General features: G+C 42.2%; 1 protein-coding gene across 1 annotated transcript in view; it reads right to left on the bottom strand.

The window, feature by feature from the left end:
- Nucleotides 1–20,219, bottom strand: part of LARGE1 (LARGE xylosyl- and glucuronyltransferase 1) — a 358,667-nt gene that overhangs the window by 239,986 nt on the left and 98,462 nt on the right. The window contains exon 2 of the mRNA XM_026657558.1: nucleotides 9,739–9,925. Coding sequence (XP_026513343.1) covers nucleotides 9,739–9,844 — 106 coding nt within the window. The 5' untranslated portion in view covers nucleotides 9,845–9,925. The remainder of the gene's footprint in view (nucleotides 1–9,738; nucleotides 9,926–20,219) is intronic.

Below are 20,219 nucleotides of genomic sequence, written 5' to 3'. Positions count from 1 at the left end.
GGGCTTAATTTGTTGTTCCTCTTTAGAAGAGTTATAAAATTACTATTAAAAGTGTACTGAGATACGGCACCTTGTCATTAGTTCCTACTTTAACATAATCATGAACAGAATATTAGACAGAGAAGATTGTTTTAAGAAAGTCAGTAGATTTATCTTCTGGGTTTTTTTCTTTGAAATGTTCATTTATATTACACTTTTCAAAAGACAAACACATTAGATTATTGATTATAGATTTGGTTTAGCATAGTGTAACTAAGACAATTGTGTAACCTGTACTTCACTGTTGTAAATCTAATAAAGGCAATTATAGCACTTTATGCACTCAACATACTGTACTTAATGAATGAACAAGACAGAGTTATCGAGGAACAAAGTTAGATGTTTGTATGGTTACACGCTATGTGCTAAGTTATTTTGCATAGAGTGTTGGGAAAAGAAACTGATGTTACACAACCCATAGGTTAGAAGAATCATTATTAAAGCCCCAAACGTCCAAGGGAACTCCATCCCAATCATCTGATAAATTTAAAGAGAGAATCTCAGGCTAAAAACACACAAGCTTTCTGATCATCATCACTTTCTCTTATTGCAGGGGTACCTAGAGAGGAGATGGAGTCATGCCAGTCCATAATTTTTTTTACAGTTGGCTATTCATTCCACTTATTTCTCAAAGGGCAGGTGGATAGAGCAAAAACTTTACTTAGGCCCCAGTGTCAAAGGGGGATATGGAGGATGTGAAGCCATAGGAGGGAGGCAGATGAGCAAAACTTCAAGTGAAGAAACCATTTACCCAGCTGAGTAATGCCTGATCTCCATCCCATAAAAGTTTGTATTGCAGAAGTCCCCAAAGTGTGGGGTGCCCCCCGAGGGGTGTGTGGAGCACCATTGAGGGGCGCACAGCGGGGCCCAGTCCAGCCCTCACAGGGATGGGTAGGGAGTGCCACCCAGCCCCTCCCCGCCCCCAGCTTTGCTTCGGTCCAGCCTCCAGCCGTGTCCTCAGCTCCCCGTCGTGCGCATGCCTGGCCCATTCTCCAGCCTCAGCCGCTGGCTGCAGCTCCATTCCTAGCCCAGAGCCGAGGCTGGGGGCAAAGCTCGGAGTTGAGCCACACCTGGCTACCGGCCCCCACCGCAGCCAGGCTGCAGCTCCGCTCCTGCCCCGCCCCCAGCCATGGCCTCTAGCCTAGGCCCTGGCCCCAAACCCATCCCCAGCTGTGGCCCCAGCCTCAGCCCCCTTATCCCTGTCCGCGTCCCCCCCTCACCGAGCCACGGCCATGCTCCTGGCCCCAGCTCAGGGAGGGCGGGGGGGTTCAGGCAGGCGTAAGGGGGGTATGACCATCAAAAGTTTGGGGACCGCTCCTGTATTGACTGATACCCAAATATGTGACTGCCTATAAGCGTTTCATGTCAGAAAAGGGGTGTTTAGGCATAGTGCCAGTACCCCAAGTCAGTATACCTTGTTTCCTACTGGTACCATATGCTTAAGTTTAAATAGATTTTTACCAAAAAAATCCTGGATTTTACAAAAAGTATTATTCAGTTTTTTTCTTATTTTCACCCTACTTTTGTATCATTCAAATATATAAAAAATAACTTCAAAAAGAACAGGAGTACTTGTGGCACCTTAGAGACTAACAAATTTATTAGAGCATAAGCTTTCGTGGGTGCATCCGATGAAGTGGGGTGTAGCCCACGAAAGCTTATGCTCTAATAAATTTGTTAGTCTCTAAGGTGCCACAAGTACTCCTGTTCTTTTTGCGGATACAGACTAACACGGCTGCTACTCTGAAAAAAATAACTTGTTTTATTAGGAAAATACAATACATTGCATGAGATATATGTATTACGATAGTACATTATTCTGTGTGTATATGCAAAGCTGCCTGTGAAGTCAGGCTATGTATTCGTCTAGAAGTTTTGGGGGTACTGACTTGCAAGCTATGAAATTTAAATCTTTGCAGAGAGACAGTCACTGTTCACAAAAGGCACTTACAAGCAAAAGCAGACCTAAACAAAACCTTCCTCAGTGTTGCCATGCATCCAGACTACACCTCTACCCCAATATAACACGAATTCAGATATAACGCAGTAAAGCAGCGGGGAGCCCCGGGCCCTTTAAAGCGCCGCCTGAACCCCGCTGCTTTACCACATTATAGCCGAATTCGTGTAGAGCCACCCCAAGCCCTTTAAATCGGGGCTCCGGCAGCCGGGCTCGGGCGGGGATTTAAAGGGCCAGAGGCTCCAGCCGCTGCGGGGAGCCCCGAGCCCTTTAAAGCTCCGCCCGAGCCCCGCTGCCAGAGCTCCGGTGGTGATTTAAAGGGCCCAGGGTTCCCCACAGTGGCTGGAGCACCAGGCCCTTTAAATCAGGCTCCAGCAGCCGGGCTCGGGCAGGGATCTAAAGGGCCAGAGGCTCCAGCCACTGCGGGCAGCTCTGGGCCCTTTAAAGTGCTGCCCAAGCCCCACTGCCAGAGCTCCGGCGGTGATTTAAAGGGCCCGTGGCTCCCCGCAGCGGCTGGAGCACCGGGCCCTTTAAATCACCACCGGGGAAGCCGGTCCGGTCCGGCACGGCATACCGGTTCTTGTCTGTACACCGTACCAGTCCGTACCCGATATAACACTGTCTCACCTATAAGGCCTTTTTTTGAATCCTGAGGACCGCGTTATATTGGGGTAGAGGTATACAAGCAATTCCTAAAGTTTCCTGAAAAGATATATTGCACCAAGGACAGGTAACACTGTTCGACCTGTGCATCAGCCTGGCGTCCTTACTATGGTGATGAGGCTGTTGTGTTTCTTCTAAGGCAGTGGTTTTCAACCTGTGGTCCATAGACTCCTGGGGGTCCACAGATTATGTCTAAGATTTCCAAAGGTGTCCGCACCTCCATTTGAAATGAAAAAAGGTTGAAAGCCACTGTTCTAAGGTCTCTGAGAGAAAAAATGCACATATACTTAGATGGTATCTTGCTTGCAGCAGAGTCAAAGAGCCGCTAGGACACCATATCTCAGTTCACTTGCTAAAAATCATAGGTTTCCTAATAAATACAGAGAAATCCATCTGAAACTTCTTTTCCCAGGGCCTTATTCAAATCCCATTGAACTCAATGTTAAGATTCACATTCACCTTAAGCAGGCACTGAAACAGGTTTCTCAACTGAAACTTTTTGGGATTCACAGCAGATGACATGGCTGAGCAAAATAATTCATAATGAAAAATGCATTCTACAAATTTTGCCTCTTTCTGTTAATAAACTGTCCGTGAAGAAATTATTTCCTCAAATTTGTTCACTATTTGAAAACAACTGATGAATATTTTAACTATTAATTCTTCGTATATCTTGTTTATGAACATAAAAATTCAAGCTGTGTGAATCAGGCATGTGGATCATGAGATACAATTTCTGGCACATAATTGGATGAGTTTAACCCCCAGAATCAGTTTTCTGATTCAAATATTCAGTTATGATTTCAAAGCTCACTTCCCAGGAATATTAAAACTTAAAGCTCATTGTGTCTGTCTATATTCTTGCCAATTAACATATTCATTAGCCTATTTATTGAAAGTAAACATAAAAAAGAGTGAAAACAGCATCAAAATGAATCTGTTTAAATATTACAATGAGACATAGCATCATTATTTATGTATTTACTTGTGTTCAGTATTCACCCAACTCTGGTTGTAACTCTGATCCTACTGATTGCCTGGCCCAAAAGTGAATCTATATGGAAATGATGTCAGCCACGAGCCATTTAACAAAGTCACATGGAACTGGAGGCGACAGAGTATTTCAGAAGGATGATGGCCCAGTCATTAAAGTACTAGTCTAGGACTTGAAAACACCAGGTTCAATTCCCCGCTCTGCGACAGTGTTCCTGACCTTGGGCAGGTAAATTAGTCTCTGCAGGCCTCAGTTTCTGTAAAATGAAGTTAATGCCTCTTCCCCTCCTCACAGTGGTATTGAGGGTAAATGTGTTGAAGACTGTGAAGCACTGAGATATTACAGTAATGGGGCCAAATTGGTATCTAAGATAGACAGATAGTCTAGAGAGTATTTTCCCAACAACAGTCCTATACATCTGTTTCACATGGTCCCCAGGGTAGAGGGAATGAGAGAGACAGAGCCCACATGCTGTATTTGGGGGTATTGTGTTAGGATCAGGAGAGAGGACATCAAATGACAAAAGGAAGGAGGTAGTCTACGGAGGAGTGAAGTCTGTCCTTATGCAGCTTTCAAAGTCCCCTGGAATCTCTCAGAAGCTTCTGTAGGAACTATTACACTCGGCCATTTTTAAACGTGTTGTAAAAACTAAGGAAATTCCCAGGCAACACATCCGCCTCCTTAAACTGGAGTTAAAAACAAAACCAAAAAAAAAACCTGTGGAAAATGCAGCACAAAAGTAGGGTTTTTCATCACATGATCACACAAAACTGAGCAATATGACATACAGTGTTGTTTTGCATATACTATAAAATACATTTCCAGACATATGAATTTAAGCTGGAATCAAGGTTGTGAAGGACCCCACACAGAGACCACTTTCTAAAAAGGGGGAAGAGAGAACCTGTTCCACCAAAAGGGCAATCCCTGGGAGTCTAATTACTCAAGCTTTATGACAGTATCCACACAGATAGGAGGCCAAAGAATGGTCATGATAACCCACAGCTAAAAGGAGATCCAAGGTAAAAGTAATGCTTTTGTCTTGTATCATCCTGATATCAAAGGTAAAAATGTTTCAAAAACGTCTGTTACTAGGTAGATAAAAGCCTGCATTATTGAATCCTGAACAGCCCAGGGTTTGAAGCCACAATAGGCCATCATGGCCCATTCCACTAGACCAGTGGCTACTTCCGTGCTTACATACCTTATGAAGAGATATGCAAAGATGCCACCTGGTTGAGAAACATATCTTCTCCAGACACTACAAGTCTGACCTCCAGTTTTCAGCTGATGCTGCGTATGGCAGTGGGATGCTGCGATCTCTGATGGTGCTGGAGGTGTCTTTCACAAATTTTTATTTAAAATTTTAAATATTACTTGGTAATTTTCTTTTTCTATTTAAACACATGGCAGTCCACCTCCCACCCTCACCCCCGGACACAATATTCCTTTGCTTTTCTGGGATAATTTAAGGATTGCAAGCCATTAGTTCAGCTTTTTCATTCCAAATAACTGATACCTGATGTTATCTTGCCCTTGTATACAATGTTAAAAACAACAACCGGAATCAGAGACATTCAAAGACCACACGGTATTCAGAATCCTCTTTAGTATGGTGGGTCATAACCTTAATAATTATTTATATGTGCTAACCAAGGTTTTTAGTAGTGTTTGCTTTCAAAGCTTGGGTAGTGTTCCACTCTCGTGTTATTCCAAGGGGGCTGAGTGACAGATGGAGAGAGAGAGAGAGCGACACAGAGAGAGAGAGAGAGAATCATCTATTGTAGGAATGTAATATACTTTAAAAAGCAGGAGTTAGGAAATTATCAGGTCAAATATAGTTATATTGGTCACACTTTATATCAAGGTTCTACTAAAAAATAATTTATAAAAAAAAAAAAATTATAAATGAGCTCCTGGTGAAATGTTGTGTCAAACAGGTCCAATGTGATCGGCAGATGCATAAAGAGGGGAGTCGTGTAGGAGCAGAGAGGTAATTTTACCTCTGTATAAAGCACTCATGAGACCACTACTGGAATACTGTGTACAGTTCTAGAGCCCACATTTTTTAAAGGATGTTGAAAAATTGGGGATGGTGCAGAAAAGGGCCATAAAAATGATTCAAGAGATGGAGAAAAATTCTTACAGTGAAAAATTTAAAGAACTCAATCTGTTAAACTTATCAAAAAGACTGAGAGGTGACTTAATTACAGTGTATAAGTACCTTCATGGGGAAAAAGTACCAGATACAAAAGGATTTTTTAAGCTGGCAGAGAAAGGCATAACAAGCATCAGTGTCTGGAAACTGAAGCCAGACTAATTCAAATTAGAAATTAGACATGAATTTTTAACAATGAAGGAGATTAACAACTGGAATCACTACCAGGGGAAATGGTGGATTCTCCATCTCTTGGATGTCTTCAGATCAAAACTGAACATCTTTTTGGAAAATACGCTATAGCGAAACAAGTTATGCTTTAGTCAGACAAGTTATTGGGCTCAACACAAGAGTAAATGGGTAAAATTTAATAGCTTATGATATACAGGTTAGACTAGATGATCTAACGGTCCCTTCCAGCCTTAAACTCTGAATCTCTGAAAATGATGATTAGATGCTTAAATAATTGGCTAATCAATTGTTATAAATTGTTGAGTTAAAAATCTCAGTAACTTCGTTATAACCTTGGTTTATAACCATTTGTAATACCTTCTAGGGATGTGCTTATAACCATCTACAACACATATTACTCATGTCTCTAACTTGCTTATAACATCATTTATAAACCCTTTGTAAAAAGGAAACTTAACATAAAATGTGACCATAATTATTTTTCTAAAACTAAAAAGATGAGGCCCAAACTTGCTCAATTATTGCAATTAAACAAAATCATGGCCCTTCAGCATGTAAGACCATCTGTTTTCAAGCAACCATCTACTGCCCCATTAAGTTTCCAGTTTACTGTAAATCCTATAAATGTTTCATCCTAGGATGACCTCACACAGTTATTGTACATTAGTGTAGAATCACTAAATACAATCACACAAACACACGTGTATACATGATCAGCTTTTTGAATTGTCAGAGAGAAAGCTAGAATCTGAACAGATTTTAAGTGGCTGAAACACCTTTTCTCATGCTAAACAGATTTTCTTTAAGCTTTCAAAAGCGAAATCACCTGTTGACCAAGCATAAAATGTTCCATCCCAATTTTTCAAGCTACAAAGTAACAGAAAATAAGATTAGGAATCACAGTTCCTTCTGACCCCACCTAAATGAAGTGTCACTAATGAAATCCTTTAATGCCAGAAACCTAGTTCATCATATTTAGAACTTATCAAAGCTTCAGGTGGTGTTTTTTTCCAATTCACTAATATACAGCTGCAAGCCAGTGCACATACTATATTGAGCATCTCCATTTGCAGTGGAAAGGAGATAGAAAGACATTCCCACCACAGCTACAGCAAGCAAGAGCTGGCCAGAGACAGTGCATCTAAACTGTTTTATATAGTACAGGGGGTCGGCAACCTTTGGTACACGGCTTGCCAGGGTAACCACCCTGGCGGGCCAGGCTGGTTTGTTTACCTGTCGTGTCCGCAGGTTTGGCCAATCGCAGCTCCCACTGGCCGCGGTTCGCTGCTCCAGGCCAATGGGGGCTGCGGGAAGCGGCAGCCAGCACATCCCTCGGCCCGCGCAGCTTCCCGCAGCCCCCATTGGCCTGGGACTATGAACCGCGGCCAGTGGGAGCTGCGATTGGCCTACCCCTGATATAGTAAGATCCTTGAGATACAGATTGATTTTCTGTGCTCAATATTTGTTTCACCTGCCAGGCATGGATAAATGGAATGAAAAGCTGTCCACTTGCACTGTAGACAGCTCTGCATACTTTACTGAAATGTTATTTTGTAACCTCATACAGAAATAATCAGCAAATCCTAGCAAATATTTTTGCAACAGCTGCTATTGCATCACTAAACAAAGGAAGGGAAGGGAGGGAGGAACACATTTGAAAACTAGCCTACATCTGAGCTCAGCCATGTTCACAATGACACTAACATGCCTACCTCATTGGTATAAGGTGAGGGGGAGGGATAGCTCAGTGGTTTGAGCATTGACCTGCTAAACCCAGGGTTGTGAGTTCAATCCTTGAGGGGGCCACTTAGGGATCTGGGACAAAAATCAGTACTTGGTCCTGCTAGTGAAGGCAGGGGGCTGGACTCAACTCAATGACCTTTCGAGGTCCCTTCCAGCTCTATGAGATAGGTATATCTCCATATGTCTGGATTTTCCCAGACATGTCAGGCTTTTTGGTCCTCAAATCCCCGTCCAGGAGGAATTTCCAAAAAGCAGGACATGTCTGCGAAAATAGGGAGGCATGGTAAGGGGACCGCCTCCTCCCCGGGCTCCAACTTTCCGGGGCCAGGCGGCGGCTGTTCGTTCTCCCCACCTGGGCAGCCGGACTCGGGAGCAGCCACTGCTGCAGCTCCCACTGCCGCGGGGGGAAGCGGCCAAGCATGTGGCGCTCTGCGGCTGCGGCGCCCGGGGCGTGAACCCCCTGAGCCCAGGCCTGCTGCGGGGACCCAGCTGATGCAATCCTGCGGTCGGCCCCGGAGTGGGGGCAGCAGGCCCCAGCCCCCCCCCGTCCCGCTCGGGTCGCGCAGGGGAACGAACGGGGCTGCCGCTGCCTCCGCCCCGGGGCCGCCCGCGGGATTGCACCAGCTGGGCAGCGAGCCGAGACGCAACTGGCCAGGGGCTGGGCGCAGCGTGGGCGCTGCTGGGTTCCCACAGCAGGCCCGGGCTTGGAGGGTTTGGGCCCGGGCGCCAGAGCCGCAGCCGCCAAGCACCATGTGCTTGGCCGTTTCCTCCCCCCGCAGCAGTGGGAGCTGCAGCAGCGGCTGCTCCCGAGTCCGGCTGCCCAGGTGGGGAGAACGAACAGCCGCCGCCTGGCCCCGCGGGCTGCCCCCCTACTCTCCCTCCAGGTACCGCCCGAGTCCTGCCTGCACTCGGGGCCAGGCCGGACTCACTTATCCCGGCCCCGCGCTCCCCCTGCGTCTCCCGGGCCTCCCTCCAGTGCTTGCGGGGTGGGGTGTCTTTTTTGCTCTACCGCCGTTTTTTTTTGCTCTGGTCATCCTGGGGGCGGAGTTGGGGCGGGGGCGGGGGGGGGGGGGAGTTGGGGGGGGGCCCCATAGAGTGTCCTCTTTTTGCAGGATTGAAATATGGTAACCTTAAAGGTGAGAGTAACAGAAGCTCCCAAACTGGAGCTCCACTAGCATACCTGAGAAGTGACTTCTGGTGGGACTTTGTCTGTGAGTGCCCCATGGCTCTGCAATTTGTTCTCCTCCTCCTCTACCCCACCTCAAATCTGATGACAGTCAGGGCTCATTGCAAGGTCATTTCCTCCCTCCCCCGCATTTGAAGATAAAGAAGGGATGTGGTAGAGGGATTGCAATTGTAGGGGTGAAAAACTCTTCAAAGGGGAAGGAGAATTGTGGCAAGTTATCTTAAATTGCTGCTCTTGTGTTTTAATGTTGTGTCTCAAGAGTGCCTAGATGGGTGCCCTTTTTAAGTACTTCTATACCCTTTCCTGCACTCTGTGTCTATTCAGATTATAAGATCTTTGGACTAGAGACCATCAACAACTCTGTGTTTGTCCTGGTTGGTCCTTAGGCACTGCTGTAATAAACATGATTATTAATAACCATAACATCTACATAAACAAACATTTATCTTTTTAGAGTTGCTCTTAAATTAAGATTTTATCATCATAATTATCTACCACCAAGACATGGGATACAGACAATGAAATGCCAAGAAGCACAGAGAAGAAAAAGAATAAGGAGAAATAATTTCTAACAGTGCATTTTAAGTGCAAAGTGGAAGAGAAAAAGCAAACAACTGATGCCAGGATCTACATCCTCCTCATCTGTCAGATGGTGGCAAGGACTCCTGTTGTTAAGAGCTGCACACAGGAAGCCATTTGCAGTGCATGACAACAGCTTTCTTTAACCTATAATGATTGAAATCCCACAACTTGTCAGCTCCCATCCTCCTCATTCGTCAGTTCCCACCAGGTTTTTTTACTCTTACCTTCAAAACTCCCAGAAAATAGGTAAATCCAGGTAAAGGCTGGAACAAAAAGGAGAGTCAGAGAGGCAGCCAGGAATTTCCGTCTCCCTCTGCAGATTCCCAGCATTCTCTCAGAAGTAGAGATTCCCAACACAGTGCTGTTCCTATGTCGGAAGCGCGTAGTCCACAGCCTCCCACATATTACTCTCTGAAAGGGAAAGGAGGAAAGGTTACCAGTTTTTACCACTATATGAAGCCAGACTCTTCCAATGTCCTGAAGAGCTACAGAATGAGGCTGAAAATGGGGTTGCTCACATTGCAAAACAGTTCCCATTTCAACATTCTGCACAACAAATATAATAATGCATGTCTGAGAAGTGCCCTAAAAGAGCATAAATCAATAAAATATTTCACATCAGCTAAACACACACTGAGCTCATCTTATAAAGAGCAACATTTGTATGCCACCCTTTGAACAGAAAAAGACTACATTTTCCTTGATGTCACTGGGCAGAAAAGAGAGAGACACCTGTATCTCTACCTCTACTCCTGAAGAGCAGGAAAAACACTGGTCAACTGCTGGCCTAGATGCTGGTAGTGAAGGACTCAAAAATAATCAGGAAAGGGAGGGTGGGAATTATGGTAGCCACTAAAATGACAGGGTTTGCCAATCACAAAGTGATACAGATGTACATGTAAATGGGAGGAAAAGGAAAGGTTTACAATGGCTAAAGACAGAAAAGAGAAGGAAACGCTAGCAGCTGGTGGCAGGAGCTTCAGACTATATGCAATAAGAGAGATAAAGAAGCAGTTTCTTTCAGGAATGCCATTTCCACCTGATTCCAGGATTTCAATTATCTTAACATAGTCTAATGTAATTTAACAGGTATTTCCTTCTCTTTTATATTATGGAAAATATATGACTTTGATATTTTAAGGGAGTTACCACTATATGAAAAGAAAAAAGAAAATCTGGACTTCTTTAAAATAAAAATAAGTGGCCCTTTTGCACTTCATAGATTAGGTGGCAACACTATCTCAAACCCTTTATTCATTACAGGCATTTTCAGTAAATGATTATTTATATCCAGAGCACACATGGAGCATTAAAGACATTTTCACAACTCTCTCTTTTCCCTAGAAAGGAAGGAATATTGAAAAATACCAGGATTTGGGTAGGGCAATAGGGAAGAAAACAGATATCAAATCCATGCAAATCTATTTGTTTTGGGATTCTGCAGGTTTCACATGCAGGCACAGAAACCTCCCCAGAAAAGGTTTGTGATTTCAAATAAAAATTGGTGCAACACAGTGACAGTGATTGTAAGAGCTAAACTCAAGGTACTGTGAAGTCTTTAATAATAGTGCCTTTTGGTGCACGCTGAAATGGAAGATTCTTACCCAGATTTACATTTTTTAAAATCACCATTGCATGCAAATGAAAACACATTTGATCTTTAAGATCATACATGTATTAAATACGCAGTGAAAGTAAATTCAACTTAAAGCAAAAGTAAGAGATAAATTAAAGATAGGAAAGATGGGCTCAGAAAAAGAATTTTCCAATAATTTTATACTTTAGGTCCCCACCACTTGGAGTCTCAAGCAGGGGACAGCAAAGACTACAAAAATTTACCAAACTCTTCCAAAATGTTACCGAATAGCATCAGCTTTGCAAACTAACTAAAAGAGCAATTCTGCAGCCCACAAAGAAACAACAAAACATACAAGTAACAATTACTGCACAGGTGCCAACCCCCATCTCTGCGCTAGCACCCCTCCACCCCCCAGCAGCCAGGCTGGGCCCTTCGCTCTGGCCCCACCCAAGCCCATGCCACCTCAGGCATTACTAGGAAATAGAGGTGGAGTTCAGGCTCCAGGGTGAGACCTGCAAAGGTTGTGCAGTAATAAAGGCCTGGCAGTGACCACTACTGTCACCTTCTCAGAACCAGCACCCCCTGAGCCTGCTCCTCAGCAACCCCCCTTTTCCCACAGGCAGCCCGAAGAGGCAGCACTGCCCCTACCGGCTGGCAGCAGTAGCCGCTCAAGCTCCTATGCGATGTGGCTGCCATTCTCTATCGGCAGGGGGAGGAGACCTGTCAGCTCAGCATAGCACTGCCCCTGAGGCTGCAGCAGCACTAGCAGCCGAGGAACAACATTTTACAGAATGTCAGAAGCAGGGACTTCAGTGACAGATGGAGGCTGGAAACCTTTAAGCCGGTGCCTTCGAAGGACCACGGAGGGTGCAGTTACCCTGAAACGGTGACACTGGTTATATTTCATCTTTTTTTTTTAAACACATTCAGTTTTTCATGAGTTACTGTCTCTTTTATTAAATACCCATGAAAATGTCGTTTGTGAATTGGCCAATACATAAGCCCCATTCTGGACCACACTCTAACTGCTCTGCACCACTTCACTGGTGCAAAATAGCCTCAGGATCGGGCAGCACAAAAGGCATGTTTGCACCCCCACGTCAGCTGCACCGGGCATATCTTGGCTGCAGATCAGGACCTGGCCCAGACAATTTTCTGCCTTTATATGTGACTGCCATCTTTCAAATAAAACAGTCAAATAATTCTGCACACTCATGTAGAACTTTTATCTAACTAGGGAAGCTGTTTGGGAAGTTTCCAGGCAGACAAGCCAGGTTGTGATGGATCATCCCAAGAAACGTAAACAGATTTCATCTAATGGTGCTAAAAAAAAAAAAGTGCCACAAATTATTTAAAAAGTTTCCATCATATCCCACCTTCCAAAGATTCTGAGTGGCTTCCTCAAGTCTTCAATGGTAGCTTTTCAAAGTATAAAATCACCATGCTTGCTGATGTGTTAATGTTCCCGACTAGTAAATGCATCATGTGAAAAACCCACACCAGCAGTTTTGCAAATGAACCATGGAGAGCAGTGAAGATACTTTGCTTATGGCAGAGCTTCAAATTCAGTAGTTTATTTATTAAAGTATTCACTTAAGAAGATTTCACCTCATTTACAATCTTCAAATACACAGGAACAAGGCACAGTTATTCTTTGATTATGTTGTCATCATGTCAGTTCAAAAAGTATAAATTTGTTACTCTTGAAAGAGCGGCGGACAGCACTGGCTAGAACAATGGCTGAACATAGCAAATGTTAGTACTGTGTTTGCTTTCCCCACACAGCTAGCCCATTAGATCTTAGTCCTGACCTTCAGCATCCACTGCTATTCCAGCCCTGGATCTCTCCTAAGCACTATGCCAGCTACAGCGTGGTTTTATAATATGAACTAAACATCCGGTTGGTGAGGATGTGGTCCCTTTAACTAAGTCCATATATCCAGTGATCAAGCTAAAAATCTCCCATAGATTATAATGCCAGAAGTGACCACTGTGATCATTAGTCTGATCTCCTTTATAATACAGGTCATAGAACTTCCCTGAATTAATTCCTCTTTGAACCATACTATATCTTTTATAAAAACATCCAATCTAGATTTTTAAATGTCCAGTGATTTTTAAACATCCACTCCAACCCTTGGTAAAGGCCATTGTCATTTAAACAGATTTAGGACCTTTCATTATTGCTCTCAGCATTTGAGGTGACTGCGGTAACAATTTATCTCATTATCTCTAAAAAAGAATATTGTGGATTGTGATGGAAGGAAAATAAGGAAGAGAAAGCACTGGCCAGGCTGTGCACAGGGTGCAGGGCCAGACAATCCAATGAAACATAACCCAAATAATTCCTCTTAACCTGCTGCTGAATTTACACAGCTGCAGAAAAAGCCATTGGGCCACATTCTACACATTCAACCGCGCTGATGTCAGTGGGTTTACCAGAGTATAACTGAGGGCTGAATGTGTCCCATTATGTCTATCATAATGGGAGGGAGCTGCTAGCAGGGTGTTCTGTGAGAGGGCCTCAGGATTAGAACTCCCTCCTATGTGTAGTCTTTCAGAGCACATATTTATTAGCCTTCTGGGCATATATTTTCTCTCTTCACTAAGTAAGAGGGGATGGGCTATCTTTATGGATGAGCTATATTTTGCTTGTTTTGTGGTTTTAAAGTATGGGATAGGTGCCCAGAGCACAGGATGGGAACTGACAGTGACATTTTAGAAATATGAAAACATAAATACCGCAAATGATGCTTGCTTATTGCATTAAGGGAATGTATGTGCTGCACACAGTCAGTTTTCAAATGTTGATAAATCTGATTTCAAAACATAGATCCAATCTTATAACTCAGTGTTTCAAGAGTGAACTTGACAGAAATATGCCCACTTAAACCAGCTGAGATCTGGCCCAACATTTTTCAAACTTAGCAAAGATTGAACTCCTCATTGAAGACTACATGCAAATGAAGATGGAAAATGGACCCTCTATATTGTCAGAACATTTTTCTAAAGTTAGAACTAATTTCAAAAGAGAAAATATTTATAGTTTTTCAAGATTATGTAACTCAAAAACCCAGCTGAATAGGTTTTGTTCCAGACTTTTTAAATAAAATTATTTTTTTAAAGAAAATCACCTTTGGGCTAAGGCAAAGCAAAAGTAATTTCATAAATAAGAATTCTTGTTTCTGAACATCATGAACCGAGAAGAAGGATTTTAATGGAATGGCTTTCTCCTCCTTGATTACTGCCAACATCACCACAATACTGCACCACTGTGAAAATACCTGGGTGACAAATCACAATGGACACAGAAGCCATTTGCTCCTGAAATAGACAACTTCATCTCCATCTCTCTCTCCCCTCACACAAACTTAATCATGGTCCTAGTATGAGTTCAGATTATAGTTAGCATCATAATGCAGAACAGCAAGTGTTATGAGCATTTTGAGGGCAATATAAACAATCCTGTACTCCCTGTGAGCCATGAAGGAAGTCAATGAACAGGGGGATTCAAACTCACAGACTTTAAGACCAGAAGGGCCGGTTACAATCCTCCAGCTTGAATCCCTGCACACACAGGCTACAGAACTTCTCCCAGAAGATGGATTGATGGGTTTTTAATTAGAAAGACCCTGAGTCTCGTTTTAAAGACTCCAAGCAATGTTGAGTCTCTCCACCTCCTCTGTCAATGTTTAATTATTCTCATTGCTAGAAAACTGCGTCTTATTTAAGGTTGACTTTGTATAACTTCAATTTCCACCCATTGGATCGTGTTATGCCTTTGTCAGCAGAATTGAAAAGCCTGCCACTAGCAGATTTCTTTGTCTCTAGGTATTTATACATGGAAAGTGATCAAGTCAACTCTCAACCTTCCCTTCAGTAAGAATAGGGTGAATTCCTTAAACTACACATCATAAAGCTTGTTTTCTGGCGGCTGGATCATTCTTGGGTCCCTCCTTTGAACCCTTTCCAGTATTTCCACAACCTTCTTTAAGTGTGCACACTAGAACCGAACACCATATTCTAGTCTTACCAACATACAGAGGCAAGATCACTTCCCTACTTCTACTTGATATTCCCTTTTTTATATGTGCAAAGATCGTATTCGCCCATTTTGTCACAGCACTGCACTGAAAGCTCATTCTGACATGATTATCTGGGATGGCCCCCTAGTCCTTCTCTGAGTCACTGATTTCCAAAGACAAACTCCCATCCTGCAGCTGTAATATGAATTTTTTTGTTCTGAGATATATTACTTTGCATTTGGCTGGATTACAATGCATGTTCTTGGATTGTGCCCATTAACCCAGGCGATTCAGATCACTCTATCACAATAACCTGTCCTCCTCATTATTTACTACCCTAGCAATCTGTGTGTCATCTACAAACTTTACTAATAAAGATGCACATGCTTCTATTACTGTGTCACTGTGTCAGAGAGCTTGCTTCATTTTCAGCCAAGGATTATGAGCTCAGCAAAGTGCTAGGCAGCTCTCAACTAGTACGAGCAGCTCATAATAAAGTGTAGCATATAACATACCACTAATCACTTTAGTATTCAGTTTCTATTAGCAATTTTAATTATGGCATGACAGCTCGACTATGTAGGGCATTCAGCAATAGTGCAGTTGAGCAGTGTTAAGAATTATGACAACAAAATCAACACAATTAACTAGATTTAACAGTTCTACTATAAAAGCTTTCCCTATTGCCTTATACATTTCCCCGCATTTGTCACTGTTAATGTTATCCCAATAATCTTCCATTTATTTTCAGATTCAATTAAATGAAAATATTCCGTTAAAATGATCTATATGCCAACCCTGTGTTTTGGTTTTACCATATAGCTTGAATGAATGCAGTGCAATTCTCCCTACTTTTCCACACTTGCAATAACAGGTTCAAGGAACAATTTCTACTTTAAAGCTTTTCCCTTGGCTCTCAAGACTGATGTATCGTTGGAGCATCCATCCTTTAAGTGAGACTTTCACACTATACCAGACTTAAAATAAAAATAACCTACAGAAAAATCCATTCAGTTAGCCAGTATTTTTCCTTTTTCATTTTCAAATTTTTTTAAATAATTTATGTTAAAACAGGAGTTCTCTCCCTGGCACCCACCTTTATATCTTGCAGTAAAGCTGTAGTCCCCTAGCTATAAAAGTTTGCTGCCATGTGACAAGGTGTTTGCCATGTCAAAAGCGATACAGTTGCATTAGAAAGATTCTGATGGCATAAATCCAAAAGAAAATGGAATAAAAGATGAACTCTGAAAGGGCAGGTCCTTATTCAAATAAATGCCCTCTTTGCCCATATGAGCAACCTTTAGATTTCTTAGAGGAGAAATGGCATTTTGAGAAAGGACAGTGCCATCTTTTCCCCACTCCCTTCTCTGATTCCTCTACATGGAGGAAGCATGCTCCAAAACCAAAGCCTACCAAGCAGTTCAGACTCCCTTGACACTGAGAATCTCTCTCTTAGAACCACGGCATCCTGAGGTCAGGATTTTGAAGAAAGGCCTGGAGTCTATTCAGACACAGAATCTGCTCCAGAGGTCTATGAACCCACTCCATACGAATGGACTATAGCAGAATCTCCAAATCTTTGTAGGATCAGGTGGTAAAATTAAGACGTATGGAGCACTGCTCAGGTAAGTATCCTTCACCAAAGCATCTAAATCATCCATGATTAGAGGCTGAGACTAAGAAATTTCATCTTACAAAACAGTCAGTTGTTGGATCTGCGGTCCAGAAGGGAAGTAATTGGAACCAAAGTTCCTCCCGCCCAGCCAAAAAAAAATAAAAATAAAAATAAAAAAAAACCATTTCCCTCCTGGGACAAGAATTGTCTATTTTAAAACTTTCTATACTGAGTTTCAACTAGTTACAAGAAAATAGACCTAACTATGGGAGAAAAACAGCCAACATGTTGACAAGCTGAAGGTCCAAATGGAATTCTAGTTTACCTGTCTGCTGGCGGGCTGGAACTGACAGCATGTGGGAGCCATACTACCTTATAACACCTCACAGGGAACGTTCCAGTGCTCAAGCAGAAGTCCATTTGGCCCCCAATGGTCAGAGCTTTTCAGAAGGTTCCAGGACAGGGTGCAGTGAGTGGCTCATCTCATGTAGGGTTGCCAACTTAGGTTGGATGTATTCCTGGAGGGTTCATCACATGACAATCTTTAATGAAAGATTAATTTTTAATTCCTGGAGATTCCACGGCAATCCTGGAGGGCTGGCAACCCTAATCTCAAGAGTGGGGATCTGTCCTGACAATACACCAAGAAGAAACCCCTCTTCTGCCATGTACCACTCCTCCTGCTAGAAGTACAGTATATGAGTAACCACTGACCTAGCTACTGGAAAAAAGAAGAGGCTGATGTTCAAAGCAGAAAACAGAGTTTTTGTAGTGCTGCCCCTTGACTGCATGTTGGTTTCAATAAAAACACAGCTCTCAGCCCTCTCTTGAGAACCTTCTCCTATTACTTATCCATGGAATCAGTGTAATCCAAAGCCTATTTCCCCTTTGAGAGATACATGGACCAACACAGAAGGAAGATTAAAAGTTAATATGAAGGGAGGAGATTAATTAAGACAGCAAGAGGGTAGGTGAACATGTTCAAAGTTTCTACTGACTGGTCAACATAAATGGAAGGGGGTCGAGGGAGAGTCAATTCATTGACAAATTAGGAGTGCAGCAAAAGCCCAACACCGTCATGACAGAAAGATAAAACTGGGCTGTTACTCATATTTTATATCCAAAGAAAGTTATCCAGTTCTAAAGTAGCTACTGACTTGTTTTCTCCACGAACAAGTCAAATCCCCTTCTCCAAATGCTTTTTAACTGCACCCATTTACCCATACGCACATAAAGCAGTAGCTATTTCATCTGCTCACCAGCCTGTCTGAATACTCCCCACAGTCCAAGGGAGGTGGAACAGGGTTGACCCAGTTGGAGGATGATAGCAAAACACTACCCCATGCACACAGTATAACTCCATATTAAAAACACCCTCATATATGAAATTCCAACTTTACTGAGTTATAAACTTAATGAAGATCACAGAAAACTAACAGTAATAGCTGTGGGGTGTAACTTTCCCTACAGACGCAACCCCCTCCAGAAACATAACTTACATTTAAATCAATCAGAACACTATTCTGCAGCAAAAGTTTCACACTTAAAAAAAATAACTTTGAACAACAACAAAAAATAAAAAATACCACACCACATTTCTTGATCAAGGAAGAAAAACACCATCCTTAGAGTGCTATTGCTTCATAGCTTTCATTACCAGTGCATTTTCCTTCATCAGGAACCAATGACTGAGGAGTTGTGTGTTTGTGCATTCACTGCCCCTCCTTCTTCCATGCTGTGCACGCCCCCCACACAGAAAGCAAGGTTCCATCTTTAATCAGAAACTTCAGATTCAACACACAACATTAAAACACATACAGAGTATCTTTAGTTAAACCCTCAGCTGGAGTAAATCAGCATAGCTCCATTGAAGTCAATGAATCTATGTCGATTCACACCAGTTAAGGATCTGGCACCTTATGATTAATGGGTGTGATGTCATATCCATGATTTAGAAGACATAACCTCTGCTTAATTCTTACATATTGCTTAGGTATTACTAAAGCCAAGTAAACAAATTTGTCTTTATTTTTGTTCAAAATCAAGTCAGCCATCACAAGGAGAATTCCAAAGATAGGAAATTCCCTTCACTCCTATCTCTATAATCATAGTACTGGCAAGAAATTTAGAAGAACATTTCACTAAAGCTGGGCATGACCAAAAGCATATAGAGAACAGACACTTCGTTAAGTCTACACTTTTACATAATGGAAAAGAATTTTTGGCAAATTAAGACAATTTATAAGGGTTTCAGAACTGTCTTGGTGTATTATTACAGAACATCAGATATTACCATGAGCTGCAAGCAACATTTTCAGTTAGCACTTGGAGGACTGTAATGAGGATTAACGTTGTTTTGGAGCAAACTTCCAAGAAGTTTATATTGGAAATAAAGTAGTAGCACCAAGGCTCTTCAAAGAAGTGGATAGATAATTCATGTTGAATATGGAGCCTTGGTGTCTGAGATTTCCTGCTACAATTCTTCTGTCCACTGCGTACTAAGATACGATATCAATTTGTTCTTAACCATTATGCCTTTCAGGCATGCTGCAGTGTCTATCCGTTTCCCAGGTTTTACTTGGTTGAGTGTGAGGAGTGAATAGGCTGAAGGGAAAGATTTTTTTTTCTTTAAGATCTATGAAAAGCTCTTGCAGAGTGGTTTGAGGATCAGGATTTGTTTATTTTTTTAATAGGAGAGATCAACTTGGATGTACAATGTTGTTTTGTATGCTTTATTATGCAAGAGATTATTGAAGGCCAAGCAAAAGCTAAAATGAAAAAGTGGTCTCAAGAGGACATATTGACAAAAGAAGATCAAAGAATCTGAAATTTTCATTTGTCTAGTTAGCATTTAAACACGGTTCTTTCAAATAAATCTAGTTTGGATAGCTCTTCTTACCCTTCCTTTAGAACACACCTCTGTCATGAAGGGAATATGGTCTGAAGTCAGAATATGGGACTGGGAGTCAGGATTTCTGGGTTCTCTTCCTACTGTAACCAATAGTTAATCAGTCTTAATTAATCTCATTGAATGTCCCCTTATTTCTTATGTTATGAAAAAGAGAGAAGAGAAGCTCTCAATCTGCCTTTTCTGTACCATTCAGAATTACATATACTTATAATATATCCCATCTTGTCTCCTTTCTAAGGTGAACAGTCCCAATCTTTTCAATCTCTCTACATATGAGAGAATTTTACCATATTCCTTATCATCATCACCCTTCTCTTAAACCCCTATAATTCTGTAAGTACAGAGGTTATAAATACAAGATTACAAATTTACTTCAATGTTCAGTAAGTCTCTTGAAAAGAAAATTTATATATATCTATATATATATATATATATTAAATTGCATGATTAGAATGTGCATAATTAAAATTTCAGTTTAGTGTCCTATTATATCCCAATCGCATGTGTGTGTGTTTTGGGGGTTTGGGTGGGGGGGAGAGGGGGCAGGCAGTTGGACATTTTTTCAAGGGAAGTTA

The sequence above is a fragment of the Terrapene carolina genome, unplaced genomic scaffold (genome assembly GCF_002925995.2).
Source record: "Terrapene carolina triunguis isolate 2854851 unplaced genomic scaffold, T_m_triunguis-2.0 Scaffold247, whole genome shotgun sequence".
Lineage (NCBI taxonomy): Eukaryota > Metazoa > Chordata > Testudines > Emydidae > Terrapene > Terrapene triunguis.
This window is presented reverse-complemented; position numbering and strand designations above follow the sequence as displayed.